The sequence below is a fragment of the Apodemus sylvaticus genome, chromosome 4 (assembly GCF_947179515.1).
Source record: "Apodemus sylvaticus chromosome 4, mApoSyl1.1, whole genome shotgun sequence".
In the NCBI taxonomy this organism is placed as follows: domain Eukaryota; kingdom Metazoa; phylum Chordata; class Mammalia; order Rodentia; family Muridae; genus Apodemus; species Apodemus sylvaticus.
In genome coordinates, this window is record NC_067475.1 from 47063544 (window position 1) to 47084639 (window position 21096).

General features: G+C 40.8%; 1 protein-coding gene across 1 annotated transcript in view; it reads left to right on the top strand.

Moving 5' to 3' along the window:
* Positions 1-5: 5 nt before the first annotated feature.
* Positions 6-21096, top strand: part of Slc30a7 (solute carrier family 30 member 7) — a 65431-nt gene continuing 44340 nt past the window's right edge. The window contains exons 1-5 of the mRNA XM_052179389.1: positions 6-292; positions 508-609; positions 13130-13243; positions 17469-17556; positions 18166-18292. Coding sequence (XP_052035349.1) covers positions 213-292; positions 508-609; positions 13130-13243; positions 17469-17556; positions 18166-18292 — 511 coding nt within the window. The 5' untranslated portion in view covers positions 6-212. The remainder of the gene's footprint in view (positions 293-507; positions 610-13129; positions 13244-17468; positions 17557-18165; positions 18293-21096) is intronic.

Here is a 21096-nt window from a genome sequence, read left to right on the forward strand (position 1 = left end):
GCCTCCCGCTTTCCCGTCCCAGGACGCGTTGCGCGGCCCGGGCCGGAAGTCCTCGAATTCCCGGGTGTGTGTCTGTGTCTGGGTCTCGCGGCGGTGCCGCGGCGGTCAAGCGCTTTGGGGTCCGCGTCTGAAGCGACGCCGCTGTCACTGCCGCCACCATACCGAGTCACTTCTAGAGGGACGGAGACCCGGCCCTTCGCCGGGTGGAGAAGATGTTGCCCCTGTCCATCAAGGATGATGAATACAAACCACCCAAGTTCAATCTGTTCGGCAAGATCTCAGGCTGGTTTAGGTGCGGGGTGCTGTGTTTGTGGGGAAGGGGCTGCCCGGCAGGCTGAGACAAAGCTAGGAGCTAAGGGTGGCCTGAGGTCCAGGATGGGAGCGTCACCTTCCTGCTGTGGTGGAAGGAGCATGTGAACTGGGTGGGTTTTGAGAGGGGAACCCGACTTCAGGGTCCCCGCAGCCCCATGGCTCCTGCTAGCTTCTAATCACCTGTATCGTGCCCAGGTCCATCCTGTCGGACAAGACATCCCGGAACCTGTTTTTCTTCCTGTGCCTGAACCTCTCTTTCGCTTTTGTGGAACTACTCTACGGCATCTGGAGCAACTGGTAATCAAAGGGGAAGATGATTGGGGCGGAAGCAGAGGGTGAGGGATCTAGCCACTATTTGCTTAGTGCCACGTAGCTCCTTACCGGCAGGTTCAGGTCTTACCTTTGCCACTATCACTTTTGCTGAGTTGCTCTTCCATACTCTCAACCAAAAGGGAAGGGCTGCAGTTCCTAAGATCGGGGACTCTTTCATTTCCTGCAACTCCACTAAACAGAACTGACAGGCGGGCCCCCTCCTCTTTTTTTTTTTTTTTTTTGGCAGACAGAATGAATCTCTTCTGCTACTGCTTGCCTTAGCCCCTCCTCAGGAAAAATGGGAGGATCCTGTTAGCTAACCTGCCTGTGGGTGTGGCGTCTTTTTTTTTTTTTCTTTTTTCTTTCAGGGTTTCACTCCTAAGATTCTGAAATCTGAATGGCCCTGTCCAATTTATGATTGTCTTTGAATGGCTTTTGAAGAGGTTTGTGAAGAGACCTTTGGCAAAGCATATCTCATTCTCTTTTACAGTGAAACTATCTCAGGATTTTCCTCGTATCTTTACTGCAGAAGAAAAATCCTGTACAGTTTTCTGAGAATGCCATTTTGACTTGATGGCTTTGGTGTCACCTTTGGGGTTTTTTGTTTGTTTGATTTTGTTTTCTGGTGTCATGATTTGGGTAGAAAAGAGTCATGTGTGACTTAGGAAATAAAGTCACTGTGATTTAATTATTTGCTGTGGGATAAGTTCTGGGCTTGTGAAACTGCTCTGCAAATAACAGAATGAGCATACCTCTCAAGGGCGCTAACTCCATTTCTAGATTTTATTCCCTTCTAAGAATTAATAAAAGAGGGGCTGGAGTTAAGAGTGCTCACCGCGCCGGGCGGTGGTGGCGTACGCCTTTAATCCCAGCACTTGGGAGGCAGAGGCAGGCGGATTTCTGAATTCGAGGCCAGCCTGGTCTACAGAGTGAGTTCCAGGACAGCCAGGGCTATACAGAGAAACCCTGTCTCGAAAAACCAAAAAAAAAAAAAAAAAAAAAAAAAAAAAAAAAAAGAGTGCTCACCGCTCTTGCAGAAGATCAGAATTTAGTTCTCAGCACCATATCTGGCGGCTCACAACTGCCTATAAGTTCAGTTTCAGGGGATCTGACATTCTTTTCTCAACCTCACAGGCACATGAGGCAGACACAGACAGACACATACACAGACAGACAGACACACACACACACACACACACATACATACATACATGCAGGGATAAGAACAAAATGTTAAAGAAAAAGAATCTAATAAAAGATGGGGGATATAACTTTCCCAGAATCTTTAGGCATGTTATATAGGGTCTTAGATTAACTTGTGCCATTTGTGGTTTATTTTTTGTTACTTTATTAAACTAACTTGGTCTCTGTCTTTTAAAATCCATTTTTAGAGAGGAAAAAGATGATAGTTTTTGGTTTCTAGCTCTGCTGTTTTTGAGCAAAGTAATTGTTTCAACTAGGTTATCATGGCCTCTGTTCTCTGGTGTACACCTTTGATCCCAGCAACTGGGTGGCAGAGGCAGGAGGATCTCTTGAGTTCGAAGCCAGCCTGGTCTATCTACATAGTTCTAGGACAGCCAGGACAAAGAGATCCTGTCTCAAAAAAAGAAAGAAGCAACAACAAATGCCCCCAAACAAAACAAAGCCTTCAGTAAGTAGTAAATCATAAAGATTATTGGTTTTGTTATTGCTTGGGGTACAAAAGTCAAATGAACATAATTAACTTAATGTATTTAATAACCATTTTGATTCTGAGACTTGTGTATATATTTCAAAGGATACCTCATAACAGATTATTTTTAATCTCATAAACTACTTAATACCTTTCAATAGATCATATATTGAAAACACTATAGTCTTAATTTATATTTGAATATAATACTTTAATAATATATTTCATATTTTCATCTTTTTAAATTATATCATAATTTTGGCATATGTGCTGCTTATTCTATGACTACATTGTAGCTTATATATACACACACATTTTACTAGTTGCTTTATATTGCTGCACAGAATATTTCATTATGACCTTTCATTGGCATAAATCACTTCATGGAGTACCTCGCTTTAGGGATTCATATGTGAACCATCTATTTCATGGAAAGTTGGATGTATAGTACCTTTCCAATCTGATCACTCAGAGTACTAAAACCATTTTTGTCCAAGCTGTTTGTCAGTATACATCATTGCATAAGGGAGATATTAGTGGAATGTGACTTGTCTGTCCTTAGGTGATTTGCTCCTCTGTTTTTTGGTTAACTTTCTGCTGTCCTCAGATGACTTGTTCTGTCATACCCTAATGGTTTATCCTTTCATTGTGTTGTTAATTGTTCAGACTCACATGAACTTGGTTACCTGTTTTGCTATAGTCATTTGTATTTGTGTATATCAAGTTTGATATCCACAATGGCTTAGTTCTCATTATTAATTTGTGTCAGTGGCTACGAAACATAAATCATTTGGTGCCTGGTGGGATTTAGAAGTTTGTTGGGGATTGTGGTATAGCTTAGTGGTATAGTTCTTGCCTACATGTGCTATTTATTTTTCACCTAAATCCACTTTTCTTGGTCATTTCTATGTTTGACTTCATTCTTAAAAAAAAGTTTCAGGATGTTGAATATAAAAGATTGAGGAAGGCCGGGCGGTGGTGGCGCACGCCTGTAATCCCAGCACTCTGGGAGGGAGAGGTAGGCGGATTTCTGAGTTCAAGGCCAGCCTGGTCTACAGAGTGAGTTCCAGGACAGCCAGGGCTACACAGAGAAACCCTGTCTTGGGGGGGGGGAGGTGGGGGGGAAGATTGAGGAGTTTTTCCTGGCATAGAGGATTAAATTATAGATAAAGTATTCCCTTCACAGAGATGCAAAGAAATATTTGATAGAGTAGCAGCAAGTGTTAGGTTCAGCCTTTATTTCGAGGGCCTCCATTTTCCAGGTAGAGCTTGGTTATAATCGGGGTGTGTATTTGATGGTGAGGTGTGTTCAGGGGAATAAGAGCGCAGTTCTGTGCGCTCTCTCCCACGTACTGTCTGCTCCCTTCAACTAGATGGCAGCTTTCCTGAAAGCTCGTGCATGTGCTGTGTGTGACTGTGCCCTCGTAGGCATCTTGGCACTTGGCACAGAGTAGGGGCTTACTGCGTATTTGGTGAAGGAAAGAATGAGTGATTTATGTATGGATTCACCTGTCTCTACTAACTGCTAACTGCTCTGCTAGGGGAAACAAAAACACCAGAAGCAAAAATTAAGCTCCTTTCTTTGGTTCTTAGAAATTGGGAGGGGAGTGTAGGAATACCAGCTGTGTTTTTTATTTCCTTCTAGAATGCTTTTCTTTCTACTATTTTTCTTTTTCCCCCTTTTATTGAAAATAGATACCCTTTTCATCTAATATATCCTGATTATGGTTTTCCCCTCCCCTATTCCTCTCAGTTTCTCCCCACTGCCCCTCCCTTCTGGATCCACCCCCTTTCTGTCTCTTATTAGAAAGTGAACGGACTTCTAATGGATAATAATAAAATAAAATCTAAGATAAAGCAAAAACCAACAGATTGGAATTGGACAAAACAAACAAACAGAAGAAAAAGAGCCCAAGAAAAGGCACAAGAAACAGACCCTCTGAGGAACCCATTAACACACTAAGCTGGAAGCCATAATATATATGCAGAGGACCTGGTGCAGCCCAGTGCAGACCCTGTTAATTTTCATCCATTTATTGTTGAGTAACTCCATAATCTCAAGGTAATACAAGAATATAGTTTTGTATCATTGAGGGTATCATTTTCTAAGTTACAGAAAACAAACAAACAAACAAACCCAGTAATTGTTGGAATAGACATTACCTTTTCCCCAAGATGATTGGCTGAGTGCGCCCTCTCCCTTGCTCCGCAATGCCTGTAGCATGGAGAGACAAAAGTACGTATTGTCTTGTGGATTTATCTGGATGCTAACATATAATGCTGTCCCTCACACTTCATCACATGGTCATGTCTAGAAGCAATGTGGTTTATTCCATGAAACCATGTTAGACTGATTCAAATTAGGCTTTGTTACTGAGGAAGAAAGGGGGCGTGTACTGGAAAGAGATGAACCCACTTAACACGGGAAGTGGACAGGTAGTGTTTTAGTTTTTCTTCTTTCCAGTCACAGCAAGGCCCCCAGCTCCTTTGGTCTGGGTTGTATGGTCTCCCCAACCGCACACATAAGCCACAGTGTTTGGCTTTATGTGTTTCAACGCTCCGCTGCTGCATACTGGGTTCACCATCTATTTAAGAATAAATTTCAATTATTATATCTACTATAGCCATTGGAAATAGTCTCAGTTAGAAACCGAAGAAATCACGAAACAAACTGTAAAGGTTGATGTTTCTGGGCGGTGGTGGCACATGCCTTTAAGTCCCAGCACTTGGGAGGCAGAGGCAGGCGGATTTCTGAGTTCAAGGCCAGCCTGGTCTATAGAGTGAGTTCCAGGACAGCGGAGAAATCCTGTCTTAAAAAAAAAAGGTTGATGTTTCTGCTTTAATAAATATTTGTCCTAGAAATGCTTACAGCTATATTGGGGGCTTATTTGGTCCTGTTTTTATGGACTGTATACATAGAAGATCCTTGCAGAGTGATTCATTGGTGAAAAGTGCTCTCATTAATTACATATTTTTCTATTAAAATTTAAAGGTATTTCAGCCTTTTTCAAGCTTTCTCTTTTTGTACGACAACTTAACCAGCTGTGGTGGTACAACTGGCAATCAAATTGCTTGTAGTTTTACTTTTCTCCTTAAAAACTTAGATAAATATTTCATTTTGAAGAACATTAAGGATCATAGAATGACATGGAGTTGTACGTTATTTCACTATAGTTCATTAGTTTATTAACATTACTAATAATCAGGATTCTAATTTTCTTTTCTCTTTTTTAAGTATGTTCCGCATGTGATTGTGTGTTTGAGTGCACGTGTGTGTGAGAGTATCTGTGTTGGTGAGAATTTGAATTTAGTAGCTTCCTGTCACTTCCCACCTTATATTTTGAGGTGGGATTAAAGATTCACTGCCAGTCTACTTTTCTAATATCTTGATAATAAACATATTCTTAGCCCTCTTATTTCCCATTATGGAAATCAGCCGGGCAGGGGTTTGTGAATCATGATAATCCCTTGTCTTCAAATGTGAATTAATATTTAACAACCACTTGGAATAGACTATTAGCTCAGTTACCAGTAGACCTTTGGAGAAAGGTTTTATGATGGAAAATCTTAAGCAGATGTAAGTGGGCTTCATGGACCTGTCACCCATCATTATAACTTACACCCTGTCTTCCTTATTCGTCTCTGTGACCACTGCTGGATTTACCCAAACAGATACAAGGGCCAGCCAGTCTTTCCATATTTGCTCAGTGCTGATTCTTTAACAATAAGAGCCACCCCTAAACACCTTCTAAATGTTTGTGTGTTCTTTATTGTACATTCTTTTTACATTATATTATATAGAGAAGAATCTAGATAACATCTATATGTAGTGTTTGTTTGGCTGATATGGGAAGATCTGTCTCTTGAAATTGATAGGTTTTTCTTTTTCTTTCTGCCTTTATTTTCACAAGTGGATCTTTTCTTTTTTCTTTTTTAAAAACTGGTCTTAAACTAGGCCAGCCTCAAACATCCTAGTGCCAGAGTATAGATACATGTTACCACTCCTAGTGTTAAATACAGTCCTTTTCAAAAGTTTCCTTCCCTTTCCTCCCTCCCCTATACTTCCTACCTTCTTTCTTTTCTGTTCTTTTTAGACAGCAAAACACTGCAGCCTAGGATAGCCTAGGATAGCCTAGGATAGCCTAGGACTCATTAGATAGCCAGGCTGAGCTTACTTACAGGGTTACTCTCACCTCATGCACGACTACAGGTGTGAACCATGTGTGGCTTCAGATATTTTGTCATTAAGGTCTGTTCACATTCTGTTTTACTTAACTGTTGGCATTTCCCCTTTATGCTACAGGAAATCTCCCTCATTAAAATGTCTTTAACAAGATACATAAAAACATATCAAAACACTTTTAAAAAGAGATTATTGTTTAAAGAGGAACCCAAAACAAGTGTACTGTTTATAGGAACTTGTTTTTTTCCTTATTACATCTTACTTCATGTGCAAATCCATAATCTTAGGTAATATCTATGCCACTTTTATGTTTTACTTGCTTTTTATTTTTCAACAGTTTTATTACATTTTATTTGGTATGTGTGCTGATGCGTATGTCTTGGTGCACATGTAGAGATCCTGTGGGAGTCTGTTCTCTTTTTCCGCCTTAGGGGTCCTGGGCCTTGAACACGGGTCTTCAGGCTTGGTGTCAGGCACTTTTCCCTCCTGAATCATCTTACCAGCCCTACCTTTGTGTTTTAAAGAACTCTGTGCTTTACAGTCCAAATGAGAATTCATAGTGAGCAACGCTTGCTAGTACTGAAGGTCCGCAGTGAAATTCCCGCTCTCCCACTGTTACCTAGCATGAGAACTGGAGGCTTCTTGTGTGTGTTTATCTACTCGTCTGTAGCTAAGTGGCTTTCACCTCAGGGCCCTAGGTTCAGGGGAAAGGCTTCATTCACCTGCTGTAGAGAACATGGTGCTCTTCCACTGCAGAAGTGGAAGTAGTTTTTCCGGTTGGGTTACTTTCTATTAAATGCTAAAAACTACCATGGGGATATAATGCAGTGGTACAGCCCCAGCCCCACAAATGTGTGTGTGTGTGTGTGTGTGTGTGTGAATAAGCATTTAAAAGAACTTGGTTGCTGTAGTCTGCAGGATTTACTTTTTTGTTTCCCCTTAAAGCAATCGTTTCTATGCATTTTATATATAGAAAACAAATTTGCTGGAAAAAAGAAGCTGATTGGGGTTCCTGTGAACGTACTCTGGGTGGCTTGCACACCAGAGTTTCTAGTTGGGAGGTATAAGTCTTAAGTTCCAGGTGCTGCATTGGAGCTTTCCAAGTTATCTGGGGAAGAAGCTGCTCTACCTTCCATTCCTTGGCTGGTGGTATTTGACATTTCCTTGACTTGCTGAAACATTATCTTCATCTCTGCCTTATCATCACTTGGTCTCCTGTGTACCTAACGATTTCTGAAGATGTAGAACATATAGTCTTCATGTAGCTATGAGGAAGCCATCATCCTTGCTGGAGTGAGATTTTTCTTTTGCTGGTATAGTAGTATTCTTGGGATCACCCCCACTTGAGCAGGTAGTCCATGGTCTGCGATAAATAAACCATTGGTTATTTCTTATAATTACCAATGAAGTCATTGGTTCCCCAAACTGGACTTAGGTAGAACTGTACTTTGATTTGTTGTTGACACCTTATAAGGAGGAGGCATGTCTCCTCTGGGGACGCATTTGCTAACACTGGGCAGAGCTGTCCAAAGATGAGTGTGCTAAGAGGGATGGCATCGCTCTTGCTGAGCTCAGGCTAAGGGATCTGATGGCAGCACATCTGCAGGAAGAATCCAGTCATGGCTCTGTTTCTCTGTGTGTGGGGAGTTGTATGCCCCATTGCCGTAGCGACACTCACAGCATCCTGATCCACTTAATGAGATGTGTAGCTGAGGCCAAGATGGCTGCCCAGAGGAAGCTTGGTTTTGGAAAAGAGGAAATAATTATAACAGGAAAGAGACATGAGGCTAGCCGATCTGGGTTAGCCTTGGAGTTAGAAAGGAAAGTGGTGGAAAAGGATGAAGTTGAAGTGTTGGCTTGCCACTCTTTAGGGCTGTGGGAGCCAAAAGAACAGAGAAGACAGCCCAGGTCTCTGGTAAGAGCTCTTCCTGGGATCAAGAACCTTGGAACACAGAGGAAGAGCTGGGTCAAAAAGAGTTAAAACTATAGGTGAAAGTGAGAGGTGGAGGATGAAACCCAGTTCCTCAGACAAAGAGGACGGTTTTCAGGAGAACGGCAGATTCAGCAGGGAGCTTGGAGCTTGGGCTTTGGACTGTGATGAAGCTCACTGTGCCTGCTGCTGTGGAAGGAGCCGTTTGTGGGATGGGTAGAAACCATGACAGCCATTTCCTTTGACAAGGTGGCCACCAACCAGTAGGTGAGGCTCCACATAAGCCTGGTGTTGAAGTGTAGGTGTATTGGTGTCGGCTTAGGTTTTTCAAAACCTACTTTAATAAGGGTTCTTAACCTCCCTTTTAGCCCACCACCCACCAGAGAGGTAGTGGAAAGGAAAGGTTAATAGGGCAAGGGGAGATGTGGGCCTGTTTAGAACTAGTTCTTGGGGCAATTCCAGTCTTCGTTGTCAGGATATCAGCAGTTCAGTTCACACGAATTAGCAGTGGTAGCTCAGTCCAGAAGAAACTGTGAGGCTCTGAATCAGCTTTAGTCCGCAGACGCAACAAAAGCTGCTGGAATATCACAAAAGTTCTTTGGTGTGTTTCAATCTACAAAGTCATGAGAAGCCGTGGTCAGCAAAGAAGCACTGTCAGTGAAGACCAGCGTCAGTAAAACCCGATGAAGAGCAGCCGCGAGTGACAAGGTGAACGCGTGCCACCGTGTCTGTCGGGTGTCGGCCACTCTTTGTTGACTTAGACCCTTTCCAGCATCACATATCCTCTCCAGCTTTCACTCCAGGAAAATACCACACGGCCCCCTCCAGGCAGCTTCCAGAACAAACAAAAACAAGAACAAAAAACATGTGTCTGTTCACAGCAGAACATGCTCTCATAAGATAGTTTCCAGAGCATCAAATGACGCAACTGAGTCTCCAAAGAAACTAGAAATTTCTACTTCATCTTGATCTCCTGGTTGTGTGGTGGTTATTCCTAAGCCTTAGATTTGGTCTAGTTGGTCTCTGTTTGCCTTTATGCCAGCCCCCACTGTTTTGATTAATGTAACTCTGAGCTTTTGAAATTGGAATATAGAAGTCCTTCATTTTTGATCGTCTTCTTCAAGAATATTATTGTTTTGTATAGGACCACTGCATTTTTTTTTTATATGAATTAGACTCTTTTTAGGTTAATCAATCAAAGAGCATGCCTGGTCTGGACATAGCCCCCCACCCCCACCCCATATATAGCAGATGTGCAGCTTGGTGCTCATGTGGTTCCCCTGACAGTGAACAGGGGTGGTCTCTGACTCTGTTTGCCTGCCTTTGGATCCCTTCCCCCTAGCTGGGCTGCCTTGTCTGGCCTCAGTGGGAGAGGATGACTTGATTGCTAGGGAGGTTGGTATCTGAGGTGGGGGGGCGGTTCCTCTTCTCTGAGAAGGGGAAGAGGAAATGGAGGAAGGAGGTGGGAGGAGGAGGGAAGAGACTGTGATCATGATGTAAAATGAATAAATCATGAAAAAATTTTAGGTTGATTTTTTTAGGTGTATGAATGTTTTACCTGTATGTGCATGTGTGCTTTCTTGCCTGGTAGAGGTCCAAAGAGAGTGTGAAATCTCCTAGACTGGAGTTATGGTGTTTATGAGCCGCCATGTGGCTGCTGGGAACTGAACCCAGATCCTCTGGGAGAGCAACAAATGTTTTTAACTTTTGAGCCACCTCTAAAGCTCCCTATTCTTCTTTTAATGTGAATATTTAGATTGGTTTGACACTCTCTCCATAGGTAATAAGTTGAAAATGTAACTCATTTGGGGAAGTATCGCTCCACGAGTTCTTGCTGATGCGCCACATGTCCTGAGATTGAAATGGTGCAGATATTAGCACTGTCCCTGAACAAGAGTGACTCACACCTCTATGAAGCTTTGCTTAGTTCTGAAATGAATGTAGTGAGCACTGTTTCGTGGGTGTAGAGTGCAGCTCCGTGGGAGAGCATATATTTAGTGTGTCTGAAGCATTGGTTCAGACACCAGTACTAAAAATTGGCCTTTGCATATATAAACATGAAAGTGTTCCATTCATTCATTTAGGTAATCTTTAATTTCACTAAATTAAATCCTGGTGTCTTGTTGCGGTATTTGGATTCATGTTCCTAAGAGGTACTATACACAGTTTCTCTCTCAGTGGCTCACCTGGCTTTGACCTTAAACTAACACTGGTCTTATCCTAGGCAAGTAGTCTCTTCTGCTTTTTCCAAGTGTTAGTGAAAGATTAATTATGTTTTAAAAATGCTTGTGACTTAGTGAGGCCAGCATGGTACATTTTGTTGGTAGTTGTTGCTGTCAGCTTTCAAAAGTCAGTCTTTTCTTACCATAGGGTTCAGATTAGTTTCAGATAGACTTATGACATTTGTCGCCTCTCAGAACTTGTTTTTAGATAGCTTGTTGACATACAGTTCATAGTCTTTCCTTATTATTCCTTTCAGTTCTGTAAAATCAACAGCATCCCTCCTTATTGTTGATATTTAATGGTTAGAATGTTTTTTTTTGTCATTGGTTCATGGTAAAGACCCACTGTGTAGCCCAGCCGGCCTCAACTGTTCCCTCAACTTCTGTGATCTGGGGTTGCAGGTTCACCCATGCCTGTGGCTTGAGTCTTTTTCATGGATCAGTTGACATAAATGTTGCCAATTTCCTTGATCTTGTCAAAGAATAAACATTTGGTTTTGATAATTTTTTCCATTTAAAAAAAAAAAACACTCAGTTGTCCTTAAAGATAGTAGAAGTAAGCCAAATTTCTTATGTCTTTGAACATGTTGCCATATTATGTTCTGATTGGATCATTTCCAGTAAGAATAATCTATGGCTTATCATTTCCCCCTTTCTATCAACTTTTCCTCTTTCCCCTTTTCTTTGGTGTTCTGTGTAAAGTATGTAGGCCTTCCACTTCCCCATGGCACTCACGCACTATTCCAGACTATGATTCACTTTCAGGAATTCTGGGTAATCCTCAGCTACTTCATCTGATTCTTCCATGTAAAGTTTCTGTCTATGGAATTTCTCCCTTTGTTCATGGATGGTCTACAGCTCCACACCATATTCTTTAACACGTTCATTATTTTTGTATTTGTATTTGTGCTTTGTGCACCAATGCATGCCTGGTGCACACAGAGGCCAGAAGAGAGTATGGAACTGGAATTACAGGTAGTTGTGAGCCACCGTGGGTGCTAAGAACTTAATCTTATGTTTTTTAACTGCTGAGTAGTCTCTCCCATCTGTAATCATATTTATTTTGAAGCTCTCTGACAGTTCTAACCTCTGGGTCATTTCTGGTTCTGATTCTGTTGCTTGCCTTAGTTCTTGACTGAGTTTTTGGTAGTACTCATTTTCTCCTTTCTTACCCTTTTAAGTATTTCACATAATGCTTGTTTTATGTCATAATTAGTTATTACATATTGAGCATTACATTTAAAATAAAGCCTGAGTTTATAGTTGCTATGTACAGAAGGAGTCCACCTGTTTACTTTCCTGACTATTGACTGTAGTAGGGATCTGAAGATGGCCCATAGTTGATCTAGGTTTAAGTCTGAGGATTTGTTTTTGATGATGAATTTTACTAAGTGACAGTTCAGTTTTTTTGTGGCTCCTATGGACCTGTGCTTGGTGTAAAACTTAGAGTATTAATACAAGTACTAGATACTTGTTCATATCTCGCTAGACTCTAATCATATAATTGATCATGATACTTGATCTGTTCCCAGCAAGTCTGTACCCATACCACAGCCAGGTCTCTCTGTGGTCTTGGTAGATTCCTGTTGCTGTATCCTAAGCTTACCAAAGACATCGTGTGAGTTCCACTGCAGCTTTGGATTCAGGCAGCTCAGGTTCAATGAGTGTCAGGGTTCGTTTGTTTGTCCTTTCTCTTTACCTTTATTTCTTTTTAAATAAAGAATAGAGGTTTGGTACTGGAGAGATGACTCAGAGGTTAAGAGCGCTGGTTGTTCTTCCAGAGGTCCTGAGTTCCATTCCCAGCAACCACATGGTGGTTCATAACCATCTGTAATGAGATCTGGTGCCCTCTTCAGTTGTGCAGCATACATATAGACAGAACACTGTGTAAGAGTAAATAAACAAGTCTTAAGGAAAAGATAGAGGTTTGTTAAGCTCCTGGCTCTGACAGCTGGTAAAGGGTTTTCTAGTTGTCACATAGCACAGAGAGGGCATCACAGGGTGAGAGTGGACAGTTACAACAGACAAGGGGCTGAACAGACAGACGTCTTAGTGTAAACAGCACTGGCTGCTCTTGCAAAGACCCAGGTTCAGTTACTGGCATCCACATGGCAGCTCACAACTGTAACTCTGTCTCTAGGGATCTAACACGCTTCTGGTCTCTGTGGGCATCAGACACACATGGGGTACACGTACATACATGCAGGCAGTCATACACGTAGGTAAAACAAATCTGTAAAAATAATAATGACAGCAGACTTTGCTCCAGGATAAGGGTCCCCCACTCTGGCAGTGTGGATGTTTGGAACGGACAGTGAGCAGTTCCTGTGCTGGCGCATGCAACGCAGCAGCCCTGGGCCTCTAGTTAACAGGATCTTTCTGTGTGTCATATTTCAACACTGTCTTAGAAGGTCATTCCGGATAAACCTTAATTTTTAGGAAGAAAAGCTTCCCGTTGGCTTTGTATTATAACCACCATTCTGTTTGTTCTTTTTCAGCCTAGGCTTGATCTCCGACTCTTTCCACATGTTCTTTGATAGTACCGCCATATTGGCCGGATTGGCAGCTTCTGTTATTTCAAAGTGGAGAGATAATGAAGCTTTCTCTTATGGGTAAGCCTTTAAGATACTCTTTCTGAACTATTAAGAGACAATAAAAAATATACAGCTCTTAAAGCCGAGAAATTGTATAAGTTGAATTTACTTGTGCGATCTGAGCTCCTGAAAGTTTCCTCAGGCTTTTTATCATCCCTCCTGTGCGCCTCCCTCAGGTTTCCTTTTAACTTCCTGGATTAGATTGGCCTCTTTTAATAGTGTATGGAGGAAGGAAAGGTAAGAGGGCGATAAAGAATTACATTATAATCCCAAAATTAAAAGAAATAGTTTTTTAAAAATATATGATCAGACTCTGTAATGTAACTTTTTTTCGTATACAAAATCTTTTGTTTGGCAAATAAACCCTTAGTTTTACCAAAAGAATTAAGGGGATATATTGTTGCTGTATAAGGATTTCCTCATAACCCTTTTTTTTTTCTTGACAAAGAAAATCATATGAAACCTATCTTTTTTTCTATTCTTTTACTAAAGAGATACTTTGCTGTTATTTATTTAAAATTATTTCATAACATGGTTTTCTGTGTCTTCTTAGCTTTGCTCTTATATATGCTGATTTTATCTCTGATTTGTATGCTCAGCTACTTACTTTGTAAGGACCTTTGGTGATCCAGATTAGAGCAGAATTGGCTTCCCGCCCTGCTAACTGGGGAAGCAATGGGGTTTTCATTATTGATTTAAACTTCCTGATTTTCCTGTTTTGAGATCATAGACCATTTCTTCGTATAATTCTGCTTATCAGAGATGAGAACTAATATCTGTTTCTACCTTTGTCATATGTTAATGCCTTCCCTGCTCCTTCCGGCTTCATCTCTTTCCTCAGGGCTTTTTCATGTCTGCTCTTCACCTCCTGCCTGCCTGCCTGTCTATCTGCCTGTATGTATGTCTGTCTGTCTGCCTGTATGTCTGTCAGTCTATCTGTCACATTTGCTTATGTACCATATCCTCATGCTTATTTCTCCTGATTTTCACTCCTTCCTTCCCTCCCCTTCCCCACTCCCTCTTGGCCTGTTTCCCCCACCCCCCTTCAGTCTGGGGTGTCCTTGGGCCCTCATTTTGCCTTGGCTGAAGAATTCCTACATGAGACATGCTTGCTTAGGCAATCCACTTTCATAAATTACACGTTTTAACACTAAGACTTACTCCATTCAGGTGAACATCATTTATGATCCTTGGTCTAGTTTTTCTTCTTCATTTTAAACCTACTACCAGGTACAGCAATAAACTAAAGCTAATCCAGCACTTTATGAGAATACACGAAACATATCTACTAATGTAGAAGCTAGGAACCAAAAGATTGCTAAAAAATTTCTTGCCTTTGATCTTAAAATTTAGTGAGCTAGGGATAAGATGCTTCCTGTCAAGCATTAGCTATGGGACTAGAGGGGGAGAATAAAAATGCACTTTGGCCTGAACAATAATCCTACTGATTAGTAGTAGATTTTAGAAAACTGTACATTATTTGAATTTAGTAAACTTTTCTCCAAAAAAAGTACATGCTTTGATAAATAATACGTGAATCTAATTGACTTGTATTTGTTTAAAATGGAATGCAAAATTCATATTGTCTTAGATCAACTTGAATCAACTCAAGCAAATCAGTGGCCTTCCTATACTCAAAGGATAAGCAGGCTGAGAAAGAAATTAGGGAAATGACCCCCTTCACAATAGCCACAAACAGTATAAAGTATCTTGGGGTGACTCTTACCAAACATGCGAAAGATCTGTATGACAAGAACTTCAAGACTCTGAAGAAGGAAATGGAAGAAGACCTCAAAAAATGGGAAAACCTCCCATGCTCATGGATCGGTAGAATCAATATAGTTAAAATGGCCATTTTGCCTAAAGCACTATACAGATTCAATGCAATACCCATCAAAATCCCAACTCAGTTCTTCACAGAGTTAGAAAGAGCAATTATCAAATTCATCTGGAACAACAAAAAACCCAGGATAGCTAAAACTATTCTCAGCAACAAAAGAAAATCTGGGGGAATCAGTATCCCTGACCTCAAGCAATACTACAGAGCAATAGTGTTAAAAACTGCATGGTATTGGTACAGTGACAGGCAGGAGGATCAATGGAACAGGATTGAAGATCCAGAAATGAACCCACACACCTATGGCCACTTGATCCTCGACAAAGAGGCTGAAAACATCCAATGGAAAAAACATAGCCTTTTCAACAAATGGTGCTGGTTCAACTGGAGGTCAGCATGCAGAAGAATGCGAATTGATCCATCCTTGTCTCCTTGTACTAAGCTCAAATCCAAATGGATCAAGGACCTCCACATAAAGCCAGACACTCTGAAGCTAATAGAAAAGAAACTGGGGAAGACCCTTGAGGACATCGGTACAGGGAGAAAGTTTCTGAACAGAACACCAATAGCGTATGCTCTAAGAGCAAGAATTGACAAATGGGACCTCATAAGGTTACAGAGTTTCTGTAAGGCAAAGGACACCATCAAGAGGACAGATCGGCAACCAACAAATTGGGAAAAGATCTTCACCAATCCTACATCAGATAGAGGGCTAATATCCAATATATATAAAGAACTCAAGAAGTTAGACTCCAGAAAACCGAACAACCCTATTAAAAAATGGGGTACAGAGTTAAACAAAGAATTCTCACCTGAAGAACTTCGGATGGCGGAGAAGCATCTTAAAAAATGCTCAACTTCATTAGTCATTAGGGAAATGCAAATCAAAACAACCCTAAGATTTCATCTTACACCAGTCAGAATGGCTAAGATTCAAAATTCAGGAGACAGCAGGTGTTGGAGAGGGTGCGGAGAAAGAGTATGAACTCAAATGTAACTAGGTAGAGGACCCGTGACATTTGTTCAGCCTGGCATGGTTGCTTGCATATGGTGTACTTCCAGAACTTAGAGGTCATTTCAAGCCCAGCTCTAGTTCCTTAGCCAGTTCCAGGGCAGCCTGAGAAGGTCTCTACATACAACACTCTTATGTCAGAAAAGGAAATGTTTTTGCAGCAGAACATTACATTTAAAAGTTGATATGGAAAACCAGCAAAGCCATGTGGCGGTGGTGGTGGGGGGGCATGCCTTTGGTCTCAGCACTCAGAGGCAGAGGCCAGCCTAGTCTACAGAGTGAGTCCTAGGACAGCTAGGGCTACACTGAGAAACCCTGTCTCGAAAACCCTAAAAAAAAAAAAAAAATTAAAGATTAAAAAATTAAAGATAGTCTAACTTGGTCTAGACCTTACAATCCTCTTGGCCCAGCCTCTGCAGGGTTGCCGGGGAACACAGTATCTGAAAGAGGAGTCTTGAGGCTTTGTAGTGTTAATGAAGGACTAGCTGATGTGAACACACTTTGACTAATGTGTAGATATGTAAAAATATAAAGTTAAAGCTGTTTCCTTGTCTGTAACATGATACAGAGCAGTGAGATCTTTCCCCAGTGCTTCACCTAAGTAGGAAGCAGAAAACATGGTCCCAGAGAGGAAGAATGGGCATTTAAAAATGGTTTCATAGAAAAAAAAAGGCCGGGCAGTGGTGGCACACACCTATAATCCCAGCACTCTGGGAGGCCGAGGCAGGCGGATTTCTGAGTTCGAGGCCAACCTGGTCTACAGAGTGAGTTCCAGGATAGCCAGGGCTACACAGAGAAACCCTGTCTTGAAAAAACCAAATCCAAAAAAAAAAAAAAAATGGTTTCATAAAATGATGTGAAGATAGAGTTTATTCTAAAAATAGATAAATGAAAGTTTAGGCTGAGTATGTTAGGAAAAGATAAACCTAAATTTCACGTTGTCTCTGCCATAATGCAGGATGTTCTAGCCTCACTTGAGATCGGAGCTCCATTTCCTGAAGACTTCATAGCCATAAGATATGAAGCAAAGCAGGAATTCTCAGAAGTTTATTTAAACCAGATTTCCTAGACACCTTCTCTTACTTTCTTTGGATCCTTCCTCTTTGTCCCCTTGCAGTGGTGACTTGAGATTTACATTTCTGTGACAGGCCTTACTATGCCCACTTAATATAATACACACTAGAAGTCTTGTGTATTATGACATTTGCTATTAAATATCATTCATAGTAAATTAATTTTCTCATTTGGTTTATATTATTATATAAATGTATTCTATAAATAAAAAGACTTTGTTTGCACTTAAAATTATGTAATGTGGTGTTTAATCTCTGGAATGTATGTATTCGTCTGGATTTTAAGAAGTATAATTCACTGTTTACCGTGTTCTTCTTTAGGTATGTTAGAGCAGAAGTCCTGGCTGGCTTTGTCAACGGGCTGTTTTTGATCTTCACTGCTTTCTTTATTTTCTCAGAAGGAGTTGAGGTATAGTAGATAATCATTAAGAGTCAGGAATGGCTTTTCAATGAAAATGTTTTAGAGATGTAATAGTAATAAAGATCTTTCCAATTGTCATGTATTGAGACTTCTTGTGTTTAGAGAAGGACTTGTAAAACAGTTGGAACTTTTATGTTATATGAACTATCTTGAGGTAGGAAGCAGGGGACGGTAGAGCTGGAGACGCTGTGAATCAAGTGTTGCCAGGGAGAAGGAGAGATGCAGTCTGGGTAATGAGAGCCTTTAGGAATTGTTTCTTAAGAAATCTAGAAAAATCTGAGAGTTTTGCTGGTGAACTTTTAATACTTGGTATACATTTTGTAAAAATGAAAGGAAGGTGTGAAGATTAGTGAACTTATAAGGAGCAAGAGGAACAGGTTTGGTACCAAATATCCTCACACCTATTTACCTTTGATTGGAAACAGTAATTTTTACTTTTTCTGCAATATGTGAAGAGTAGTTTCAGCTGTCTCACTACTTGCAGTTAGTTTTAAACACCTTTACTTCTGAAAACGACTAAAACACTGCATCATATTGCCACCAGTTGCTCAATCTAGAATTGTATCAATGTTGATCCTTGTATTGTGTGTTTTCTAGAGAGCATTGGCTCCTCCAGATGTACACCACGAGAGACTGCTGCTTGTTTCAATTCTTGGATTTGTGGTAAACCTAGTAGGAATATTTGTTTTCAATCATGGAGGTCATGGACATTCTCATGGCTCTGGTATGATGGTTAGAACTATTTGTTTCTTCATTTTTAAACATTTGTGTGTGTGTGTGTGTGTGTGTGTGTGTGTGTGTGTGTGTGTGACTGTCACTACATGCGCACACAGGAGTGTCAGAGGACAACTTGGGAGAGTTCAGGTCTTCAGACTTGGGAACAGATATACTTGCCAGTTACCATTTCTTCTTTTTATCTGTTTTCCTTCCTTCCTTCTTTCCTTCTTTCCTTCCGTCCTATCTTTCTGTCTTGCATGTTGCTGTCATTAAATACTCTAGAAATTAATAATCTTAAAGTTACAAAAGTATGATGTCTAGATCTCAGAGTTGTCGTCTTGAGCCTCCCTTGTGCTTCTCCATAGCCCTCCATCCCAGTGCCTTCCAGAGCTTTTGTGCTTGCTACATGGTCGTGTGGATCTCTCTAGACTGCTGCCTTATGTAACATTTAATTCATATTAAAAGACAGGCATCAGAAAACCACAAATCTAGTTATTAAATTAAAGTGTGTGTATTTGTAATTTACTATATGTGTTTCTAAATCCTTCCATTGATAGATGTTGGTCTACTAGTTTGCATTTTCCTTTTATTAATTTATAAAATCATTTTATCGTAATGAACGCACATTGTCACTGACCGCAGAAAGCTGCATGGTATGGAGTCAGGATGTCTACAATCCCAGCCAGCACTTGGGAAACAGAGGCAGGAGGAGTAACGCTGGCTTCAGGCTTAGTGTTCTGCATAGTGAATTCCAGTCCATCTAGGGTGCATAGAGAGAAACTGTTTTAATCACAAAGCAAAATAAAAGCTAAAACAAACAAAAGCCCCTTAATTCAATGTGTTAATGTATAAGTAGAATTCATAAAATATATATACACTTTTAGTGGATATATGTTTTTAGTTTTTAAGTTGCCTTCCAAAATGACTGTCATTCAATTCCAGAAATAGATATAAGTATCAATTTTCTCCCTAACCCACATCAACCTTTGATATTACAGATTATAGTGGTTTTGCTCACATTTGATAAAGGTGGCTTCTAGTTTTTTCATGTCTCTGGTTAGTAGTAAAGTCGAATGATCTGTTGGTGTGTTCCTTGACAATAACTATTTCTCTATTGTTTTTTCTGACTTCATTTATAAGTTACAGAATATATTACTTAATATTGCTACTTTCCTTTGTTTTATGTATTGTAAATAACTTTTTGGAGTTGATGCTTGTGTTTAAGTTTTTATACAAATTAATCCCTAAAGGGATTAGTCTGTGAAGGTTAACAGCAAATGTCACAGACACAATCTGTGGGAAGACATTCTCAGTGAGGGGTTGTGCATATGAGGTTGGCATGCCTGAGGGGGACCTTCTCAGTGTAGGTATCTGATCTGAGGGCACCATTCCTTAGAAGGGGTCGGAAGCTGAGCTTAGCAGCAAGCAAATGAGTTTACCTGACGATGGGATAGGAATAGCTGTTTGAGGTTCGTCTTAACTGAAACCTAGCGGCAAAGCTGAGACAACCCTTCTCCCTCCTTCTCCTCCTCCTCTTCTTCTCTTCTTCCTCTTCTTCTCTTCCTCCTCCTCCTCCTTCTTCTGCATATGTATGCACATGTTCATGTGTGATGTGGGGTTCAGCTAAAACCCTGAGTCAGATTGACATTATGTCTAAATAGTAGGAGTCCTACCCATAATTTCAGGGATTGAGAGGCTGGAGGCAGGAAAATTGTTAGTTCTGGGCCAACCTAGGATGCATGGTGAGATCCTCAGTTCTTGGGCTTTTGCTGACATCTAGAAGATCCACCTGGGTCCTGCACAGTGCAACACAGAGGTGTTATCTGGGACAGGAACCAGGAGAGGGCCCACCTCCATCTGGCCTCCCTGAGGGCTGCTCTGTGAATCTGGAAGTTCTGTTACTATCTGAACTACAGATGGACATTTGCTATGAAGCAAGAAAAGCTGACCTTCAAGGTTGTCTCATGTTTGGTTCTCATCAGCCGTGATATCTGAATCAACTTCACATTCTGTTTGGACTTTAATGGGTTTCTTGACTGTAATAGTCATTAAACTGTGGTAACTTCTAGCCATAGGCTCCTGTTTCTCTTGTCTCTTTCACTTGTGTTCTGGAGACGCTGAATCATTTTCTTCATTCCCTTTTCCTTCTGCGAAAGAAATTGAGATATTGAGAGTGTGATATCTATTTACCCATCTGTATATCGGCCTCAGGTTCTACAGCTCAGAACTCTTACTGAATCCTAGAATTGGCTATTTTATTCCAGAATCTTTGGTATTTAATGTTACCCCCTTCACCTCTCTGCACCCCTTCCATATATATTTTTGTTGTTTTGAGACAAGACCTTGCTTTATAGCCCATGCTAGACTTGACTGCTGCCTCAACCCCGAGTGCTTAATTGTAGGCATGAGCTACTGCATCTGGTTTTGTGACTTCTATGCTGTTACTGTTAGTGAGTCTTTAGACTCGGTTTCTTTTTGCTCATTGAATGTGTTTATAATACCTAGTTAAAATCTGCCTATTAAGTCCATCTCTGGGCCTTTTCAGAAGTATCTTTAGTCAGTTGGCTAGTTCCTGGATGAGATGGACACTTTAGATTGCTTATATTAGGAATTCTGGTATCAGATCATATCACCCCTAGTTGATTCTGGTGTTTTGTTCTTGTGTTATTTCTTCTTTCAGTCGTTCCTGGGCCAGCTGATAAATCATGCTTCTTGTAGCATGTGGCTATTGAGTTGTCTCGTACTTTTTACTTTAAAATTGTTCTTTTGTTTTAATCCTGTCTTACTTACTAGTGGGCACACATAGTAGCC